We start from the raw sequence: 21,638 nt of genomic DNA on the forward strand, positions 1-21,638 counted from the left end.
ATATAATTATGTGCTCAGCTGGTCGTCCTCAGCATAGTGGCTAGTTGTGCCGGGTTGGCCTATGAGAAAAGCTGAAAGCTAGCCATTTTAGACCACAGGTATAAACCTCAGGTCTGAGCAAAAGTTCACGAGTATGTTGTACTACAGTTTATAAAGTATTTACATTTACATTTTAGCAGACGCTCTTATCCAGAGCGACTTACAGTTAGTGAGTGCATACATGATTTTTTTTTTTTCATACTATTTTTCATACCCCGGTGTGAATCGAACCCACAACCCTGGCGTTGCAAACGCCATGCTCTACCAACTGAGCTACATCCCTGCCGGCCATTCCCTCCCCTACCCTAGACGACGCTGGGCCAATTGTGCGCCGCCCCATGGGTCTCCCGGTCACGGCCGGCTACGACAGAGCCTGGATTCGAACCAGGATCTCTAGTGGCCTTAGACCACTGCGCCACTCGGGAGCTATCTTGTATCCTTTGCGTCACTTGATTTAGAGCATTGTGTACAGTGACCGCTGCGGTAGAAACCGTTGGGGAGACCTGAAAGCCAGGTAGAGGGTGAAGGTGCAGGATTCCGGAGCACTTATTCGGGAGCACTGCATTTTAGAGGTTTAGGATGATTAATATGATACCTTATGAGTGTGTTCCTACTGAGAGGTTTGCAAAAAATAGTAGTTTCAAGCGCATCACCATCGCTTTAAAAAAATTGTAAGGTTAAGGATATTTACAGACAAAATACAATGCTCTTCTGTAAATTATAAATGGGGATTAGTAGAGTTGGCCTTTAAAAAAAAGGGAATATAATGTTCCAGATAAAGTTCAGAATGACACAATTTCATGTGTACAACATCTAAAGACCTTCATCACTATACTAAGAGTGTTGCCATTTCAAAATGTACGTATTTGGGTGTTTTTGGAGCCTTATCTGTGCCCCTGCAACTGCAGAACAAGCATGAGGAAGTCTATCGCTGATGGATACGTTTCTCAAAACCAAGTGAAATCGCAAAAAAAGTGTCTGGACACTTCTATAACATGCCATTTACCTTACAAATAGAGATATGTTTAAAAAGGGAACTTGTCCTTTAATTCAAAGGTTCTTTATCGAGCAAGAGTTCTCCATGGACCTTAAGCACAGAGGAAGAACCATTTAAGAACCTTTATTTATTTCAGTGTTGGCTGGCACAACTGTGAAACCAGGCACGTGCCCAAAAGGGGCAGGAGAGAGGTAAAAAAAAAAAAAGATCACTGCATCCCACCATGACATTACACTTCTTAAGAAGATGTTTATAGTCTCTGTCTCAACTATACCTAGGCAGATCCTCTCTCTATCTCTATCTTGAACATGAGAGCCCGATTCCAGAGAGTTCTCACCTTGGGGCTGGTGGTCGCCGTGTGTGCATTGCTCTATGTGCTTCTGCATGGACAAATCTCTGATCACAGCATCCGGTATGTGTTCTGCACCAACAAATAGCAATATATCTGACTTGTTTAATTAGTCAACGGACGGTATTTAGCCTTTAAGATTAGACATTAGACTCTGAATATTAGACAAGATTAGACATTCACAATAAGAATAAAAACTCACAAATAGTACTCAAACTCAATAATATTTTTTGATTGTTCCAATTGTTGTATTTGATGCCTATTTGAGCCATTTGACCACATAAATGTTAATGAAAATGAGTTAATTACAATGCACGTTTTACTGTGTAATTAAGTATATTAATTCTTACACTGTAATTGCACTGTACAGCAGTAACCCTAACCCTGCAGTGTACTTACAGTGTACAAATGATTGATTACAATACATGTTAAACTGTACTTGCATTATTACTTACATAGTAATAACGGCATGTAATAATGGATAATAATTATTAACTGTTTGATTTGATCATAATGTCCCAAAAGTTCAGATTATTAAAGAGTGGTGAAATGATGAAGGAGAGGTGAAACTGATGTTTTCTGATACTTTCAAAATACTTTTGTAACGGTTTTATCTGAAAATATATTTTAAAAAACATTGAAGTGCTAGTAAAATATTGTCATTATTGTGTGTATGGATCCTATAGATCCATAGATAGAATCCTAGATGTGCATGACATCAGTGCATGACTAAGTGAAAATTCGACTTCAGTGGAAGTTAGGATTTACCCAATAGTCTGTATGCTGTTAAAATTGGCCAGCTAAAGGGACATTTCACCACTTTTTCACATCATATTCATTATTTTCAGCACCATAATAATGTCTCAATAGAACCTATAAATCTGAATCTGAATCTAAATCTGTATAAATGAAAAAACAAAGATGTACTGTATTCAATAAGATAAGAAGAAAATATCATGAGGAAACCCCCTATGATGGCATCTTTTTTATATCTTTTTTTTAATAGCAATTTTCAAAAACTACAACTAGTTCCTCGGGGAGGGCGTCTCCGCGAAACGAATTGTTATTGCAAAAATACAACAAGAGATGTTTTTATGGGTGGACCCGGATCTGCACACAAGGAGACCCCCATGCTCCGTCTGCAAAAAAAGGACTTCAAGCAATATCCCATCTGGGCTTCTGAGGATGTTTATGTTCGGGACAAGCAACAGAGGCAGATGGTAAGCCTGTGTGTTTTAGAGAAGACAGTCACTGGTCAAGGATATGCAAATAATTCACAAACATCCTAGATAAACTGTTTGTGTGTGTGTGTGTGTGTGTGTGTGTGTGTGTGTGTGTGTGTGTGTGTGTGTGTGTGTGTGTGTGTGTGTGTGTGTGTGTGTGTGTGTGTGTGTGTGTGTGTGTGTGTGTGTGTGTGTGTGCCAGACCTGTCCCCAGTCTCTGAGGAACTCCCAGAACCCAGGCTTCAAGCAGGCCTTTATACCAGACATCCAGTTGTACCTCCACAGCGAACTACTCAACGTGTCAGAGTGGAACAGACTTGCCTACTTCAATAACCCCTTTGGCTTTATGGACTACACAAACTACACAGGTGTGTGGGTCCAGGAGTAGAACTATCCTTTGGCAAGCAGCTCAGCTCATAAGGCCAACTCACTCTGCAGCTGTGTAGACTTATGATAACGAGATATAACGACACGGCTACTTTCAATATTTACAGTGCCTTCGGAAAGTGTTCAGACCCCTTTACCTTTCCACATTTTGTTGCGTTACAGCCTTAAACTAAAATGGATTGGATAAAAAAAAGTCCTTAGCAAGGAGCATTGCGCTTGTAACGCCAGGGTAGTGAGTTCGATCCCCGGGACCACCAATACGTAAAAATGTATGCACACATGACTGTAAGTCGCTTTGGATAAAAGCGTCTGCTAAATGGCATATTATTATGTTATTAATACCCCTTAACGACAAAGTGAAAACAGGTTTTATGATTTTTTTGAAATGTATTAAAAACAAAAAAAACAGAAATACCTTATTTACATAAGTATTCAGACCCTTTGCTATGAGACTCAAAATTGAGCTCAGATGCATCCTGTTTCCATTGATCATCCTTGAGATGTTTCTGCAACTTGATTGGAGTCAACCTGTGGTAAATTCAATTGATTGGACATGATTTGGAGAGGCACGCACCTGTCTATATAAGGTCCCAGTGCATGTGAGAGCAAAAACCAAGCCATGAGGTCAAAGTAATTGTCCGTAGAGCTCCGAGACAGGATTGTATCGAGGCGCAGATCTGGGGAAGGGTACTAAAACATTTCTGCAGCATTGAAGGTCCCCAAGAACACAGTGGCCTCCATCATTCTTAAATGGAAGAAGTTTGGAACCACCAAAAATCTACCTAGATCTGGCTGCCCGGCCAAACTGAGCAATCGGGGGAGAAGGGCCTTGGGTCAGGGAGGTGACCAAGAACCCGATGGTCCCTCTGACAGAGCTCTAGAGTTCCTCTGTGGAGATGGGAGAACCTTCCAGAAGGACAACTCTCTCTGCAGCACTCCACCAATCAGGCCTTTATGGTAGAGTGGCCAGACAGAAGCCACTTCTCAGTAAAAGGCACATGACAGCCAGCTTGGAATTTGCCAAAAGGCACCTAAAGACTCTCAGACCATGAGAAACAAGATTCTCTGGTCTGATGAAACCAAGACTAAACTCTTTGGCCTGAATGCCAAGCGTCACGTCTGGAGGAAACCTGGCACCATCCCTACGGTGAAGCATGGTGGTGGCAGCATCATGCTGTGGGGATGTTTTTCAGCGGCAGGGACTGGGAGACTAGTCAGGATCGAGGCAAAGATGAACGGAGCAAAGCACGGAGAGATCCTTGATGAAAACCTGTCCCAGAGCGCTCAGGACCTCAGACTGGGGCGAAGGTTCACCTTCCAACAGGACAATGATCCTAAGCACACAGCCAAGACAACGCAGGAGTGGCTTCGGGACAAGTCTCTGAATGTCCTTGAGTGTCCCAGCCAGAGCCCGGACTTGAACCCCATCGAACATATCTGGAGAGACCTGAAAATAGCTGTGCAGCAATGCTCCCCATCCAACCTGACAGAGCTTGAGAGGATCTGCAGAGAAGAATGGGAGAAACTCTCCAAATACAGGGGTGCCAAGCTTGTAGCGTCACACCCAAGAAGACTTGAGGTTGTAATCGCTGCCAAAGGTGCTTTAACAAAGTACTGAGTAAAGGGTCTGAATACTTATGTAAATGTGATATTTCCGTTTTATTAATTGTTTTGATTAGCAAAATTTTCTAAAAACCTTTTTTTGCTTTGTCATTATGGGGTACTGTGTGTAGATTGATGAGGAAAAAAACAATTTTAGAATAAGGCTGTAACCTAACAAAATGTGGAAAAAGTCAAGGGGTCTGAATACTTTCCAAAGGCACTGTATCCTTTAGTACTTATCATACCTGGCTAGATCACACAATCATACAGTGTTAAAGAGGGCAGGTCTACATTGGATAAGGGCGTGTATTGGGCTGCTGCAGTGACCTTATTACTGCCCAGCATTAAAATTCCATGTGACCGTTGAGTCATGGTAATCTCCTTTTATGCACTCTGGACATGTGTTGGTAGTACTCAACTCGCTAAACAATCATCAGGTCGCTAGTGGCCTGGTACTCAGGGCTCTATTGTCCCTCTAACCACTCTAACATCAATTCAAATGCAATCGGAAATCACACCAAACATTTATTATCAAAACAGTATGTGCTTTTAAAACTCACCTCACTGTGATTGATCAATTTGAAGAAAGAAGTTCAACATCAAGTTGAAATTTAGTGGAAAACATGGTAGTTGTGGATGTTGTTTCAAAGCCTAACACAAGGAAATGGACAGAGCTTTCTAAGGTGATGATTTATTCAAAACACCCATACCCATATTAGAGCTTATGCATATGCGAAGGCCTATATATGAGCCCAAGCTCCCCCCAAAAAACGGAATTAAAATAGTGATTGTGCCGTTATACAAAACATAGCCTCCTGCATATTACACATGGCAGAAAAACATTTAAAAAACAGATTTAAGATTTCTTTGGTACTTCATTGATCTAGCCTATACTCCAGAATTATACAACTTCTTGTAATCGCAGTATTATAATAATCAGTATTATTATTATTGTTACTAGATGGACTAGTTACCTTAATGCTACACTACAAACGTTCTGTCTAGGCGATGCTGTTGGTCCGTTCATTGATTGTGCAGGGCGGCTTACAGAGTTAGCCTACAATTATAGTGAATTTGTATTTTATTTTTAATAGCCTAGTAATAGGGCATTACCTTTAGCGCCAAAATATCTCACCACCTTGCATTTCCATCTCCTCCGCTCTCCTTAATTCCTTTCTCGATTGCACAAAGAGAGGGCCTGTCAACAGTGTAATTAAATATGTTTAGTTGTGAAAACATGTTACTATTGATGTTCGGGAACAGACTTCAAATACAAATCTGGGTAGCTGCAGGAACAGGGTTGGAGAGCCCATGGCATACAGAGTTTTGGCGGAATATTCCCTGTCACGCAGCGAGAGGCTGCATGCTCCTCAAACAGTGATTGATGTGTGGAGTGAAATAACTGGAGTAGCCTACTGGGCACTAGTGAAAAACAAACCAGTGAGTAAGTGCCTCCATTTGCTACTCCAGTGCATATGGATGACATGTCTTTTTTCCCCTGCCCCTGTTCCTGTCCATTTAATAATGGGCCATTCTAAATCAAAACTCATTTTACATATTAATAAAGACAAGATTAAATTGAGAATAGTCTGATGGGTGAAAATATGATCACTTGATGAGAGAACAGTGTGTGCAGCCTGAGGCAAGGAACAGAGCGCAAGCTTTTTTTGCGACATTCTCAAATCCTCATTAGCCTATAGTTACATCATGCAGCCCATATACAGTGGGGAGAACAAGTATTTGATACACTGCCGATTTTGCAGGTTTTCCTACTTACAAAGCATGTAGAGGTCTGTCATTTTTATCATAGGTACACTTCAACTGTGAGAGATGGAATCTAAAACAAAAATCCAGAAAATCACATTGTATGACTTTTAAGTAATTAATTTGCATTTTATTGCATGACATAAGTATTTGATACATCAGAAAAGCAGAACTTAATATTTGGTACAGAAACCTTTGTTTGCAATTACAGAGATCATACATTTCCTGTAGGTCTTGACCAGGTTTGCACACACTGCAGCAGGGATTTTGGCCCACTCCTCCATACAGACCTTCTCCAGATCCTTCAGGTTTCGAGGCTGTCGCTGGGCAATACGGACTTTCAGCTCCCTCCAAAGATTTTCTATTGGGTTCAGGTCTGGAGACTGGCTAGGCCACTCCAGGACCTTGAGATGCTTCTTACGGAGCCACTCCTTAGTTGCCCTGGCTGTGTGTTTCGGGTCGTTGTCATGCTGGAAGACCCAGCCACGACCCATCTTCAATGCTCTTACTGAGGGAAGGAGGTTGTTGGCCAAGATCTCGCGATACATGGCCCCATCCATCCTCCCCTCAATACGGTGCAGTCGTCCTGTCCCCTTTGCAGAAAAGCATCCCCAAAGAATGATGTTTCCACCTCCATGCTTCACGGTTGGGATGGTGTTCTTGGGGTTGTACTCATCCTTCTTCTTCCTCCAAACACGGCGAGTGGAGTTTAGACCAAAAAGCTCTATTTTTGTCTCATCAGACCACATGACCTTCTCCCATTCCTCCTCTGGATCATCCAGATGGTCATTGGAAAACTTCAGACAGGCCTGGACATGCGCTGGCTTGAGCAGGGGGGACCTTGCGTGCGCTGCAGGATTTTAATCCATGATGGCGTAGTGTGTTACTAATGGTTTTCTTTGAGACTGTGGTCCCAGCTCTCTTCAGGTCATTGACCAGGTCCTGCCGTGTAGTTCTGGGCTGATCCCTCACCTTCCTCATGATCATTGATGCCCCACGAGGTGAGATCTTGCATGGAGCCCCAGACCGAGGGTGATTGACCGTCATCTTGAACTTCTTCCATTTTCTAATAATAGCGCCAACAGTTGTTGCCTTCTCACCAAGCTGCTTGCCTATTGTCCTGTAGCCCATCCCAGCCTTGTGCAGGTCTACAATTTTATCCCTGATGTCCTTACACAGCTCTCTGGTCTTGGCCATTGTGGAGAGGTTGGAGTCTGTTTGATTGAGTGTGTGGACAGGTGTCTTTTATACAGGTAACGAGTTTAAACAGGTGCAGTTAGTACAGGTAATGAGTGGAGAACAGGAGGGCTTCTTAAAGAAAAACGAACAGGTCTGTGAGAGCCGGAATTCTTACTGGTTGGTAGGTGATCAAATACTTATGTCATGCAATAAAATGCAAATGAAATACTTAAAAATCATACAATGTGATTTTTTGGATTTTTGTTTTAGATTCCGTCTCTCACAGTTGAAGTGTACCTATGATAAAAAGTACAGACCTCTACATGCTTTGTAAGTAGGAAAACCTGCAAAATCGGCAGTGTATCAAATACTTGTTCTCCCCACTGTATGTTTTGATTTCTAAGACATTTTAAGGTTTGTATCTCATTCACAACTAAAGTTGCCAAATAACTCTAAATCTAGCATAGGACCTGTTTCAAATAATCACTTTTATGCTCAACATAGCCACATATGCACACTTGCTCCGGAATGGGAAAAATATTATTTATATTTTATTCAGCTAAGTTCAATTATATTCTTCTTTCTATAAAATCATATAAAATAATGGCATGGGATTTACAAGCATATATTGTCTGCTAAATGAACAAGCCTACAGCCTATGGCATGGCACATAGCCAGATAACATACAGCAGGCCAACTCATAATCTGTTCTTCTGAAATACATTTTCTTCATATCATGTTTCTTTAGACCTGCCTAAAATAAATAATGGATTTATTGTTGTGTATATTAAATAGATTTATTAGACTTTTTTAAATGTAGATGTTCCAAAGGCTCGCATCAGGTGCTTGTATGCATGGAGGCCTGGCGATGCTAAACTTGTTTATATTAATTAAAGGTAAATTACCGTGAGACCGGCAGTCTTTTGCATGACAATAACCGGCACAGCCCTAGGTGTGCAGCCTCAGGAACATGACATAAATCAAGAAAAAGCAAGACAAAAAGGGAGAAAGCAATTGGCATATGCATTTGATTGCCCAAAGGAAGCCTTTTGCTTAAAGCTGCAATATGTAACTTTTTAGGTGACCCCACCAAATTCACATAGAATTGTGAGTTATAAATCTGTCATTCTCATTGAAAGCAAGTCTAAGAAGCAGTAGATCTGTTCTAAGTGGCCAAGAAAATAAGAAAAAATATATAAAATAATTTATCTTTCGTCTCTGTGTTTCATAATTTCCCTTCAATTCGCAAGAGGCTGAATGTATCTCATCGGAGAGAGCATCCAAGTGAGTGAAACAGCGCCCCTCTGTCTCTGTGTAGGCCATCTATCTGATGCTGTCTGGTCAAAAACAGTATGACGTTGTTGCCAGCGAAGCCAGCGAGCATTTGGCCTCCTTTGATAAAAAAGTATAAAATAATAGCCAAACATCGTTGAGGTAAACTGAGTGAGCTCAACTGTGAATTGTCCTGGCACATCAAAAAAAAGTGTAAAGCGAAGCCAGTTTGGATTTGGCTTCCCTTCTATCACATCACATCAAGAGCAATAGTCATTGACAGAAACAACTTGAATTGTTGCAACTCGTTGTCTTGCTGTTCTCCAATGGCTAGCTGCTGTAGCTATCTAAAATTGCCCTTTCCTAAATTAGCCATGGATGGAGATAGGGATTTGGATTTGTGGTTTTACTTAATTCTCCGTACTGGCCAAATGATTACAATGGCGATTCTGATCCAACCATAAATTCATACATTGTGCTCTGGCCTGAGAGGATAGAAGTTCAATATGTAGCTAGATGTAGAAAGCTAATGTTAACAAGCTACCATTGCCCATGAAAGGAAGTTAGGCTAGCGAGCAAGCATTTTAGTCAGGTAGCCAACGACAACAACAAATAAAAGCGTGTACTGTATGGCAGAGTCAGAGACCGTTTCGTCAACATGAAAGAGAAGAGGATGGCATTGGCGTTTCTCCATAAGTAGGGGTGAGTCAAGATGTTTTTTCAACTTGCGCGAATGCACACACACACACACACACACAGAAATCAGAACCATGGACAACCACATCATATTTAGCTTACGTTGATAGGACTAAATCGTTTTGGGGATCTTTTAATTGTCACTGTATTAGACTAATCATAAGTGATTTGATGATGATGAAATGTTGAAGTTGAAAGGGTGCTGGAATAGTAAAGGCAGCTCCTGTTTTCTTTGCGACTTGGTTCTAAATCAATGGTTGTTTAGTAGTCCGAAAATGTCGGAAACATTAACTTGCTTGACCATGCAGTAGGTCATTTACAGTGAGGGAAAAAAGTATTTGATCCCCTAATGATTTTGTACGTTTGCCCACTGACAAAGACATGATCAGTCTATAATTTTAATGGTAGGCTTATTTGAACAGTGAGAGACAGAATAACAACAAAAAAATCATAAAAAACGCATGTAAAAATTTTATAAATTGATTTGCATTTTAATGAGGGAAATAAGTATTTGACCCCTCTGCAAAACATTACTTAGTACTTGGTGGCAAAACCCTTGTTGGCAATCACAGAGGTCAGACGTTTCTTGTAGTTGGCCACCAGGTTTGCACACATCTCAGGAGGGATTTTGTTCCACTCCTCTTTGCAGATCTTCTCCAAGTCATTAAGGTTTCGAGGCTGACGTTTGGAAACTCGAACCTTCAGCTCCCTCCACACATTTTCTATGGGATTAAGGTCTGGAGACTGGCTAGGCCACTGCAGGACCTTAATGTGCCTCTTCTTGAGCCACTCCTTTGTTGCCTTGGCCATGTGTTTTACATTTACATTTACGTCATTTAGCAGACGCTCTTATCCAAAGCGACTTACAAATTGGTGCATTCACCTTATGATAGCCAGTGGGACAACCACTTTACAATTAAAAAAATATATATTTTCTAATTTTTTTAATCTTAATTTGTAGATTATATTTATAAATGTTTCCTAATCCTTTCTTTCTTTCTTTCTTTCTTTCTTTCTTTCTTTCTTTCTTTCTTTCTTTCTTTCTTTCTTTCTTTCTTTCTTTCTTTCTTTCTTATTATTATTATTATTATTATTATTATTATTATTATTTTTAGTTTTATTTTTTTGGCTGGGCAGCGAACAGTTTTGACTGGGCTGAGCGGGTACTGTGCTTCCCCAGAGGTAGGGGGACCAGCAGGCCAGTGGTGGAAGAATGCAATGCCCTCGTTTGGGTGTAGGGACTGATCAGAGTCAGAAGGTAAGGAGGTGCCATTCCCCTCACAGCTCCGTAGGTTTTGGGTCATTGTCATGCTGGAATATCCATCCACGACCCATTTTCAATGCCCTGGCTGAGGGAAGGAGGTTCTCACCCAAGATTTGACGGTACATGGCCCCTTCCATCGTCCCTTTGATGCGGTGAAGTTGTCCTGTCCCCTTAGCAGAAAAACACCCCCAAAGCATAATGTTTCCACCTCCATGTTTGACGGTGGGGATGGTGTTCTTGGGGTCATAGGCAGCATTCCTCCTCCTCCAAACACGGCGAGTTGAGTTGATGCCAAAGAGCTCGATTTTGGTCTCATCTGACCACAACACTTTCACCCAGTTCTCCTCTGAATCAATCAGATGTTCATTGGCAAACTTCAGACGGCCCTGTATATGTGCTTTATTGAGCAGGGGGACCTTGCGGGCGCTGCAGGATTTCAGTCCTTCACGGCGTAGTGTGTTACCAATTGTTTTCTTGGTGACTATGGTCCCAGCTGCCTTGAGATCATTGACAAGATCCTCCCGTGTAGTTCTGGGCTGATTCCTCACCGTTCTCATGATCATTGCAACTCCACGAGGTGAGATCTTACATGGAGCCCCAGGCCGAGGGAGATTGACAGTTATTTTGTGTTTCTTCCATTTGCGAATAATCGCACCAACTGGAGTCACCTTCTCACCAAGCTGCTTGGCGATGGTCTTGTAGCCCATTCCAGCCTTGTGTAGGTCTACAATCTTGTCCCTGACATCCTTGGAGAGCTCTTTGGTCTTGGCCATGGTGGAGAGTTTGGAATCTGATTGATTGATTGCTTCTGTGGACAGGTGTCTTTTATACAGGTAACAAGCTGAGATTAGGAGCACTCCCTTTAAGAGTGTGCTCCTAATCTCAGCTCGTTACCTGTATAAAAGACACCTGGGAGCCAGAAATCTTTCTGTTTGAGAGGGGGTCAAATACTTATTTCCTTCATTAAAATGCAAATCAATTTATAACATTTTTTGACATGCGTTTTTCTGGATTTTTTTGTTGTTATTCTGTCTCTCACTGTTCAAATAAACCTACCATTAAAATTATAGACTGATCATTTCTTTGTCAGTGGGCAAACGTACAAAATCAGCAGGGGATAAAATACTTTTTTCCCTCACTGTAACTGTTTGTTACATGCAATGTGCTTTGTGGACTTCACCGGACATAGGTTGCTCTCTGGTTTTGTGATGAAACAAAGGTGTGGTTGAATTTATTCTGCCACTGTGTCTTCTTATTGTCTTGGCCTTAGACCTATATATCAAGGTCGCAAGGCATATGAACTAACAGGTTATAAAGCAAACAATGCAATTATCACAACAAATAGGTTGTAATATGGCATTTTTTTCCTGGCTTGGCTTCCCCAGTGATTTTACCCACACACCACTACTGGTTTTGTACAATATATTCAAACAGCTGAAAATACAATATTTTTGCTTATGGAAAATATATTTCACAGCGGTTTAGATGGTACAATGATTCTCTATACTATACTTGCTTGTTTTGTCACATAAACTGAAATTAGGCAAACTATTAGAATTTTTGCAGCCAGGAAATGGTGGAGCGATTTCTGCATATTGCACCTTTTAAAATTAAAATTGCGCATTTTAACAATTAGCTGTAGTACGTACCACTATTTGAGCAATGTTTGACACATTTGGAATCTCTACCCTAAAGGCCCTTCTGGTCAATGTCATAGTGCCTTGAATGCATGCTGGACCAGTTTGACTGGATCTGCAGTGAATATTTTACAGAGTGTTTTAATTCCATGAATCTTGGAAACTCCAGAAGCGACATGAGACGTTTTATAACTAGACCGTTCAGATCAAGCAAACTTCATTCTAAAACTGCATAAAACCGTCTCGTCTTGACTCGGCTATTGTATCTGTACCGGGCTTAAACCTTTTCCAGATTTGTACTGCAGCCTATGCATCATAAAGTGTCAGAGTTTATTTTCATTTATTTACTGTTTCTCCTGGTATTTAGATCTACTTGCTCTTTATTAATAAGAAATTGTGAATGGTGTGGTAACAAAGTATTTCCAAAGTGGTGCTTTATTGAATCCCAAATAAATAAACAATTTATGCATAGGTTGTGTGTGTGTGTGTGTGTATGTGTGTGTGTGTGTCTGTTTCTATGTCTGTGTCTGTGTGTTTACAGAGATAAAGGAAGTGGTGGATCTGATCCCCAAGCCCAGAGAGCCCCTGCTCTTGCCGCGGGGAAACCCTGGGTGTATACGCTGTGCTGTGGTGGCAGCCGGAGGAATACTCAACGGTTCTGGGATGGGCAAGGAGATAGATGCTCACGACTACGTGTTCCGGTCAGTGAGACAATTGTGATGTGTGTGTGTGTGTGTGTGTGTGTGTGTGTGTGTGTGTGTGTGTGTGTGTGTGTGTGTGTGTGTGTGTGTGTGTGTGTGTGTGTGTGTGGCAAGTGTGTGTGTGTGTGGCAAGTGTGTGTGTTGCTGTGACTGCATGCATCAGCACATTACAATGATTGGGCAATGTACAATAGAAACAAAATGCACCAATCAGGGAGGATAAAAAGCTAAGCTAATTAAAACAAACATTAAAGTTTCAGCTATAAACTATTTTTGGTTCTGGTTAATGACTTTGTGTTTGAAGTCAGGAGATAGACTCCCATGAGAATAAAAAGGGCTGTGAGTTTAACTCCTGGCCATACTCCTGGCAAGCACTGGAGGTGTTTATCACAGTAGGGCTTTAGTCCAAGCAGGGTGAATTACTATAACACCAACAGGATAGTCCATATAACTTTATTTTCTACACAGTCCTCCAGTATGATCTCTACATCATATATTTGTTGTACAATGTTTTATTAAGGTGTGGTTACAGTATGATTGGAATGGGATTTATTCAGCAACACATACAGACACATAACACACACACATCTCAAGCGTTTAGTTTACATTGTTGCTATCTGGACGTTGTCACTCTCTCCGCCCTGGAGCCACTTTTTTTTTTTTATCTGACAGGGTCCATTTGTGTCAGGGACGAGACACACACCTTTTTAAGTGCATTGTGGGATTTGTGGGGATGATGATGGGGACTGACCAGCTACAAACGTCTGCTTGCTTAGCCTGAAGCATTGTGGGTGAATGAAAGGGCTGATGTAAACTTTTAAGGAGCAGAATGGTCGCCATGGTAGCTGGGCTGCTCCACTGGTTCACCTGGTCTGACTTTGTAGGGGTTATTGCAGGATTTAGGCCTGTGGAGCCTGTGGAAAGTCCAGTTCAAACAGGGCTGAATTAATGACTATGAGCTCATACGTAGATTAGTAGGTTGAATCACATTAGAATGATACAGACACAGTCAGAAGTTGCCAATTCGGATTAGACATGTTACAATATAAACTACATAACTGTTATGTGTGCAACGTACCTATCAGTTATCATGATCATGTCAATGTAATGGAGGTGGTCCACATTTGCCTGATGAGTGATGACTAACCTTGCCTGTCTCTGTCCCTGTTCCTGTCTCTGTCAGGATGAATGGTGCCGTAACCAAGGGTTACGAGGACGATGTAGGCAACAGAACTTCGGTCTACGTTCACACCGCCCACTCCATCACCCAGTCTCCTCTCATATTCAAGAAATACGGCTACAACTGCGCGCCTCATGACAAGGTAGGTAACAAAAATCCTGCTGCTGTACTGACATGAGACCACAGTGACCTTTTTAAGGTTCCTTACTGAGATGGTATTGTGTTTTCACTGTAATAGAGACATTTTAGATCAATAAAGTTCATATTCAGTTTAGAGTGCTTAACACAATGTTGAGCATATTTATATATTTTCCCTTTCTGTTTTACGCATGATTTCCAGTGTTCTGTTTGTGACACTGGGTGCGGGTTGATGGTCACTAGACTTGAAGCTGAATGTTGTGGATTGTTCTCATATCTGTTGATAGCGATTGACGCCAGACTGGAGGTCCAAGTTCAAGGACCAAGGACATACTGATCATTCACTGTTGGTTTGTATTCTGTGGAACACTGTGTGGTTCTGTAGCAAATGACAAAGTCCCTTCCTTTTGTTTTGACTTCCTACAAGCCTGTCGGGCTGGTGTTTACAGAACAGTTGTCTGCTGATTAGGGTATAAGGGCCTTCAGTTAGACATTTTCTCTGCTTCTCTGGTGTAAGTGTCTCAATGTTGCAACTTGTAATAAACCAGATTCATTTTTTATTGATTTTATCTGCGACTGCTCTTCTCTTTTGTTCACATGGAAATTACACTCACACACACAGGCATGCACACACACGCGCATACACAGTGCTGAGTGTGCCTGTTCTGTGCAGGGTATAAAGTATGTGCTGATTCCAGAGGGACAGAGGGATTTCCAGTGGTTACATGGTCTATTGGGGAGGACAACTGTCTCTGATGGACCCTACAGGAACAGACGGTAAGCCTGTGACGTGGTCTCACACACTGACACTCTTTGCTCTCTCGACTATTCTATTGGTCCATTGTGCCAGGCAAGCTCAGCTAAAGTAATTTAGATTTTGAATAGTTTTTTAACCCAGTTCTGACACACACACACACGCTCACTGCTCAGTGTTGTCTCTGCTGTCTTATCTGCAGGCCGTGGATGCAATACTCAGGAGAGTTTGATGAGAACCGCTTCTATGTTCTTCACCCTGACTTCCTCAGATACGCCCGTAACAGGTATAACAAAGAGTGTCCAATAACTGCTGTGTGAAAGGAGAGAAGGTTAGCACTGCTTGACGATGGAAGAGGCCCTAGTGTAGCCTGGGTGCCAGTCTGTTTCAGCTCTCTTGCCAACTCCATATGGAATTGTCATTCCAAACATGAATTGTTTAGCAATGACATGGTGTACAAGGAGTGAAATGGTAGCTAAACAGACTAGTACCCAGACTAGTCCTAGTGGCCTTCAACACACATATGGTTAAGGCATTGACACCTACTTCGTGGCATATTCAATGTAGTCCTTTCTGGCTCAGTGGTCAAGCACGGTGCCAGCAATCCCATGATTGTGGATTTGATTCCCACTGGGACCACCCAAGTGAAACTGTATGCACGCATTACTCTAAATCGCTATGGATAAAAGTGTCTGCTAAATGGCATATATTCTTTTTAAGAAGACACACAACATGGGGCAGTTCCCATAGAAATGACTAGTATAGTCATGGCGCCAAGCCAGCTACGGTGCCTTCAGAAACTATTCACACCCCTTGACTTTCTCCACATTTTGCTGTGCTACACCCTGAATTTAAAATGTATTAAATTGAGATTTTGTGTCACTGGCCTACACACAATAGCCTATAATGTCAAAGTGGAATTGTGCTTTTCGAAAATGTTTAAAAATTAATAAAAAATGAAAAGCTGAAATGTCTTGAGTCAATAAGTATTCAACCCCTTTGTTATGGCAAGCCTAAATAAGTTCAGGAGTAACAATGCTCTACAAGTCACATAATAAGTAGCATGGACTCTGTGTGCCATAATAGTGCTTAACATTTTTTTTTTTTTATGATGACCTCCTCTCTGTACTCCACACATACAATTACAGTTGAAGTCGGAAGTTTACATACACCTTAGCCAAATACATTTAAACTCAGTTTTAAACAATTCCTGACATTTAATCCTAGTAAAAATTCCCTGTTTAGGTCAGTTAGGATCACCACTTTACTTTAAGAATGTGAAATGTCAGAATAATAGTAGAGAGAATGATTTATTTCAGCTTTTATTTCTTTCATCACACTCCCAGTGGGTCAGAAGTTTACATACACTCAATTAGCATTTGGTAGCATTGCCTTTAAATTGTTTAACTTGGGTCAAACGTTTCGGGTAGCCTTCCACAAGCTTCCCACAATAAGTTGGGTGAATTTTGGACCATTCCGCCTGACAAAGCTGGTGTAACTGAGTCAGGTTTGTAGGCCTCCTTGCTCGCACACACTTTTTCAGTTCTGACCACAAATATTCAATAGGATTGAGGTCAGGGCTTTGTGATGGCCACTCCAATACCTTGACTTTATTGTCCTTGAGCCATTTTGCCACAACTTTGGAAGTATGCTTGTCCATTTGGAAGACCCATTTGCGACCAAGCTTTAACTTCCTGACTGATGTCTTGAGATTTTGCTTCAATATATCCACATAATTTTCCTTCCTCATGATGCCATCTATTTTGTGAAGTGCACCAGTCCCTCCTGCAGCAAAGTACCCCCACAGCATGATGCTGGCACCCCCGTGCTTCACGGTTGGGATGGTGTTCTTCGGCTTGCAAACGTCCCCCCTTTTCCTCCAAACGATGGTCTTTATGGCCAAACAGTTATATTTTTGTTTCATCAGACCAGAGGACATTTATCCAAAAAGTACGATCTTTGTCCCCATGTGCAGTTGCAAACCGTTGTCAGGCTTTTTTATGGTGGTTTTGGAGCAGTGGCTTCTTCCTTGCTGAGCGGCCTTTCAGGTTATGTCGATATAGGACTTGTTTTACTGTGGATATAGGTACTTTTGTACCTGTTGCCTCCAGCATCTTCACAAGGTCCTTTGCTGTTGTTCTGGGATTGATTTGCACTTTTCGCAACAAAGTACGCTAATCTCTAGGAGACAGAACGCGTCTCCTTCCTGAGCAGTATGAAGGCTGCGTGGTCCCATGGTGTTTATACTTGCGTACTATTGTTTGTACAGATGAACGTGGTACCTTCAGGTGTTTGGTAATTGCTCCCAAGGATGAACCAGACTTGTGGAGGTCTAAAAAAAATGTTCTGAGGTCTTGGCTGATTTCTTTTGATTTTCCCATGATGTCAAGCAAAGAGGCACTGAGTTTGAAGGTTGGCCTTGAAATACATCCACAGGTACACCTCCAATTGACTCAAATGATGTCAGAAGCTTCTAAAGCCATGACATCATTTTCTGTTATTTTTCAAGCTGTTTAAAGGCACTGTCAACTTAGTGTACTTCTGACCCACTGGAATTGTGATACAGTGAATTATAAGTGAAATAATCTGTCTGTAAACAATTGTTGGAAAAATGACTTGTGTCATGCACAAAGTAGATGTCCTAACCGACTTGCCAAAACTATAGTTTATTAACAAGAAATTTGTGGAGTGGTTGAAAAACGAGTTTTAATGACTCAACCTAAGTGTATGTAAAGTTCCGACTTCAACTGTATCTGTAAGGTCCCTCAATCGAGCAGTGAATTTCAAACACATATTCAACCACAAAGACCAGGGAGGCTTTCCAATGCCTCGCAATGCGACTTTAAAATGGTTGTCTAGCAATGATCAACCTCCAATTTGACAGGGCTTGACATTTTTTTAAAATAGTGATGGGAAAATATTAAACAATCCAGGTATGCAAAGCTCTTAGAGACTTACCCAGAAAGACTCACAGCTGTAATCGCTGCCAAAGGTGATTCTAACATGTATTGACTCAGGGGTGTGAACACTTATGCAAATTAGATATTTCTGTATTTCATTTTCAATACATTTGCTACAATTTCTAAAATTATGTTTTCACCATGGTGTATAGTGTGTATTGTTATACTTTTAATCCATTTTGAATTCAGGCTGTAACACAACAAATGTGGAATAAATCAAGGGTTGTGAATACTTTCTGAAGGTACTGTAGGTAGAACCATGTGATCACATAGTGCATGCAGTGCAGGACAGCACTCACTTCAATGTTACTTCTGAAATGAAACTGTGTATGTATGTGTGCTCCTCATCCGTAGGTTCATGTGGTCCCAGGCGCTGAAAGGTTCTTATTGGGCTATTTGCAGACCTACTAACGGAGCATTCACACTCTTCCTGGCCCTGCACACCTGTGACGTGGTTAGTCTGTACTCCATGCACACACACACACACACACACACACACACACACACACACACACACACACACACACACACACACACACACACACACACACACACACACACACACACAAGCAATTTCATTACAGAAGTAACTTAGAAGCGATTGCTGTACCGCACTGCATCCACTGAATGTGATTACATTGTTCTAAGTAGCTGGCTTGGCACCATGACTATGTAAAGTAAGATGATCACCATTGAATTACTTGATGACCTTATGATGCTCTTTATTGAAATTGGGGGATCTAGTTTAAAGTGGTGCACAGCAGTGTAAGGGGAACATGGTGGCATCTGAGATCCTCTATCTCTCCCTCTGCCCTCTCTCAGGTGGATGCGTATGGATTCATCACTGAGGACCACAGTAAATATCCCAACTACTATGCTGAGAGGCACTCTAAAACCAGAGTAATCTTCTACGCTAATCACGATTACAACCTAGAGATCAAGACTTGGAAGAAACTACATGACACCAAGATCATCAGGCTTTACCAGAGACAGGAGAACCCAGAGAGAAAGACAGGCAAGGCAACACAACGATAAAACCCTGTCTGTCTGCAGAGATGAGCAAAGATACATCAACATGCATCTTGTTACAAAATAACGTAAAGACCAATGCATTTATATCAGAATAAATTAGAAAATACGGGTGCCAAGTAATGTATTTAATTAAAATGCATGTATTATTCATCCCATGCCATGTGGCTTTTCAGTCATATTACAATTACAGCCAGGTCACCTGTGATACAAGTCAGTATTTGACGTCCATCCATGTCTGATGACGTGGAAACCGGCCACTAGAGGCAACAGTGAGAGCTGTTACCTTCAAGTAGGTTTCAGTTTTGCTAGGGTGTTGTGGACGGGGATGGCGGATAGGTATCTGCCTATGGTGCCAAAGGTAGCACGCTCGAATCCAGCGATAGAAAGTTGTTTTGAGATTTCTGTTTTAAACCTATCCCATACCTTCACCCTTACCTTAACCATTTGGAGTTAATGCCTAACCTTAAGATTTCAGAGTTAATGCCTAAACATAACTCTAACCTTTACTATTTAGATTTAATGTCTAAACTTAACCTTAAATACTTCAAAATTTGACGTTTGCAACAACTTTGAAATTTGATGTTTGAGAAACATGGATGAACGTCTAATTCTGACTTGAGACTGTGAGAGCTAGTTGACAAATAGCTTATAATATTGGTGCAAAGTAATGTATTTAATTCAAATAAATCAAATCAAACTTTAAATGCACTTTAAATAAAGTCTGATTTGTTTAGTTATATTCTTAAACTTAGATTTTTGGATGTGATGGAGACGTGAATCCAACATCCATTATCAATGATTAATTTTTAGACAAGCTGGCATTAAAGCCAGACTAAGTCAATGGCACAGATGGAACTATCCAAGCAGAAGATACATCTCCTTCAAATGTTGATATTTGGTTGCGTTGACCATCAAATGATTCAATAGCACTTTTGAAATACAATAAATAGCCTATTAACTTGTCGACAAGTTAACAAATGATATTTTGGATTCACATTTCCAGCTCAACCTAAAATAAAAATTAATGAATGCGATTAAGCCAGAGGCTCACATAATGATATAATCTCAACTGCAATCCAGGTAATTTGGTTGTGCTATTAGATGAAGCACAGTGATAACATATTAATATGTTGTATAAAATAAACAAAATATCTGACATTGTATTCACATTTGAACATTGCTGTGCTTTTAAATGGTTGAAAGCATAGTGTCTTTTTGAGCGGGTGAATATAGGTTGTAATCTCATTGATCAACATCTCAACCAAATATTATCCAATTATCCACGTTGAAATTACATGAGGTGCCCAATGGGAAACGTCATGTTTGAGTGGTGCGCACGCACGCTCACAGCTAAAAGCCCTGTAGTAGGTAGCTAAACGCTGATGTCGGTACCTTGACAAATTTTGCAGTGAGTATGTGAACATCATGAAAACACAAGATTGATGGCTGTAGCTATGGTCAACAAGTATATTATTCTTCGGGGTTTATCTAGTTTTATTTGTGATATTTTACCTTGCCTCACTGGCTTGCTAACTTGCTAGGTAATCAACCCTCCGATGACATCTGCGATGTTGTAGACGATAACCATCTGATTATGTGTATGTTAACTTGCGCAAGCTGCATTTGAAGTTGCATGTGACTTCAATGTAAACAAACCCCTTTCTGCTGCGCACACAACTTTTCATGACGTGGCTAGAAAATGGGTCTATACTGCCCATCTCTGTTGGAGTAAAACAAGTTTATATTTCAGGTTCTGATGGGGTATGACAGTAAGCTTGTGAGGCATTTATAAGTTATTTTCTTTAAGAATCAATGGGTATATATGATAAATTTTTAAGTCCAAAAATGGATGTAGCAACTAAGGATTCTAGGTTTGATGTATTTGCATATGTACATTATGTTCTCTCCTGTGTCGTGGATTGGTGGATTAATAGATAGATGGAAGGAGCATGACAGCTGCTGTGGAAGTGGTGGATGTGGTTGTGGTTGTGGTAATTACAGGTCAGCAACCCTTGTAGAAAACCAGAATAATTTGTAACCCTGTGTGGTAACTTTGTAGCGCTGTGTGGTAACTTTGTAACCCTGTGTGGTAACTTTGTAACCCCGTGTGGTAACTTTGTAACCATGTGTGGTAACTTTGTAACCCTGTGTGGTAACTTTGTAACCCTGTGTGGTAACTTTGTAACCCTGTGTGGTAACTTTGCTTGTGTTGTGTCATTTATATGCTCTCGGTCTGATTGTAAACTTGTGGAGGGAATAATCATGATGACTGTAAAGGTTGTTGGTTTGATGTCAGTTTGCAAATGAAGTGCCTTTTATCATGAGTTTGATGGAAATCATGCCATGGATGTATTCTGTGTCAGTACAGCGCGGGGATTTAAGGTACTTATACTTTTTATGGGTCAAGGATTTTACTTCACAGAAACTGTTAATTAATGTTTTACTTGAAGGTGGTCTTATTCTC

At 41.0% G+C, this 21,638-nt stretch overlaps 1 protein-coding gene across 1 annotated transcript; it reads left to right on the forward strand.

The window, feature by feature from the left end:
• The first annotated feature begins 2,451 nt into the window (after positions 1-2,451).
• Positions 2,452-19,434, forward strand: LOC121572929 (alpha-N-acetylgalactosaminide alpha-2,6-sialyltransferase 1-like). Its single transcript, XM_041884968.1, has 8 exons — positions 2,452-2,605; positions 2,811-2,976; positions 12,951-13,110; positions 14,294-14,432; positions 15,102-15,205; positions 15,385-15,468; positions 18,497-18,596; positions 18,965-19,434. Exons 1-8 carry the CDS (start codon positions 2,480-2,482, stop codon positions 19,175-19,177), a joined length of 1,092 nt encoding a protein of 363 aa, XP_041740902.1. The 5' UTR covers positions 2,452-2,479; the 3' UTR covers positions 19,178-19,434.
• The last annotated feature ends 2,204 nt before the right edge of the window (positions 19,435-21,638 follow it).

The sequence above is a fragment of the Coregonus clupeaformis genome, chromosome 8, assembly GCF_020615455.1.
Source record: "Coregonus clupeaformis isolate EN_2021a chromosome 8, ASM2061545v1, whole genome shotgun sequence".
Taxonomy (NCBI): Eukaryota; Metazoa; Chordata; class Actinopteri; order Salmoniformes; family Salmonidae; genus Coregonus; species Coregonus clupeaformis.

Excerpts from the sequence above, each read along its gene's own strand:
- LOC121572929 (XM_041884968.1), top strand. The coding sequence starts at position 2,480 with ATGGGTGGACCCGGATCTGCACACAAGGAGACCCCCATGCTCCGTCTG. Across the intron at positions 15,206-15,384 it reads GGACCCTACAGGAACAGACG|GCCGTGGATGCAATACTCAG; the intron begins GTAAGCCTGTGA and ends TCTTATCTGCAG. Across the intron at positions 15,469-18,496 it reads CTCAGATACGCCCGTAACAG|GTTCATGTGGTCCCAGGCGC; the intron begins GTATAACAAAGA and ends CCTCATCCGTAG.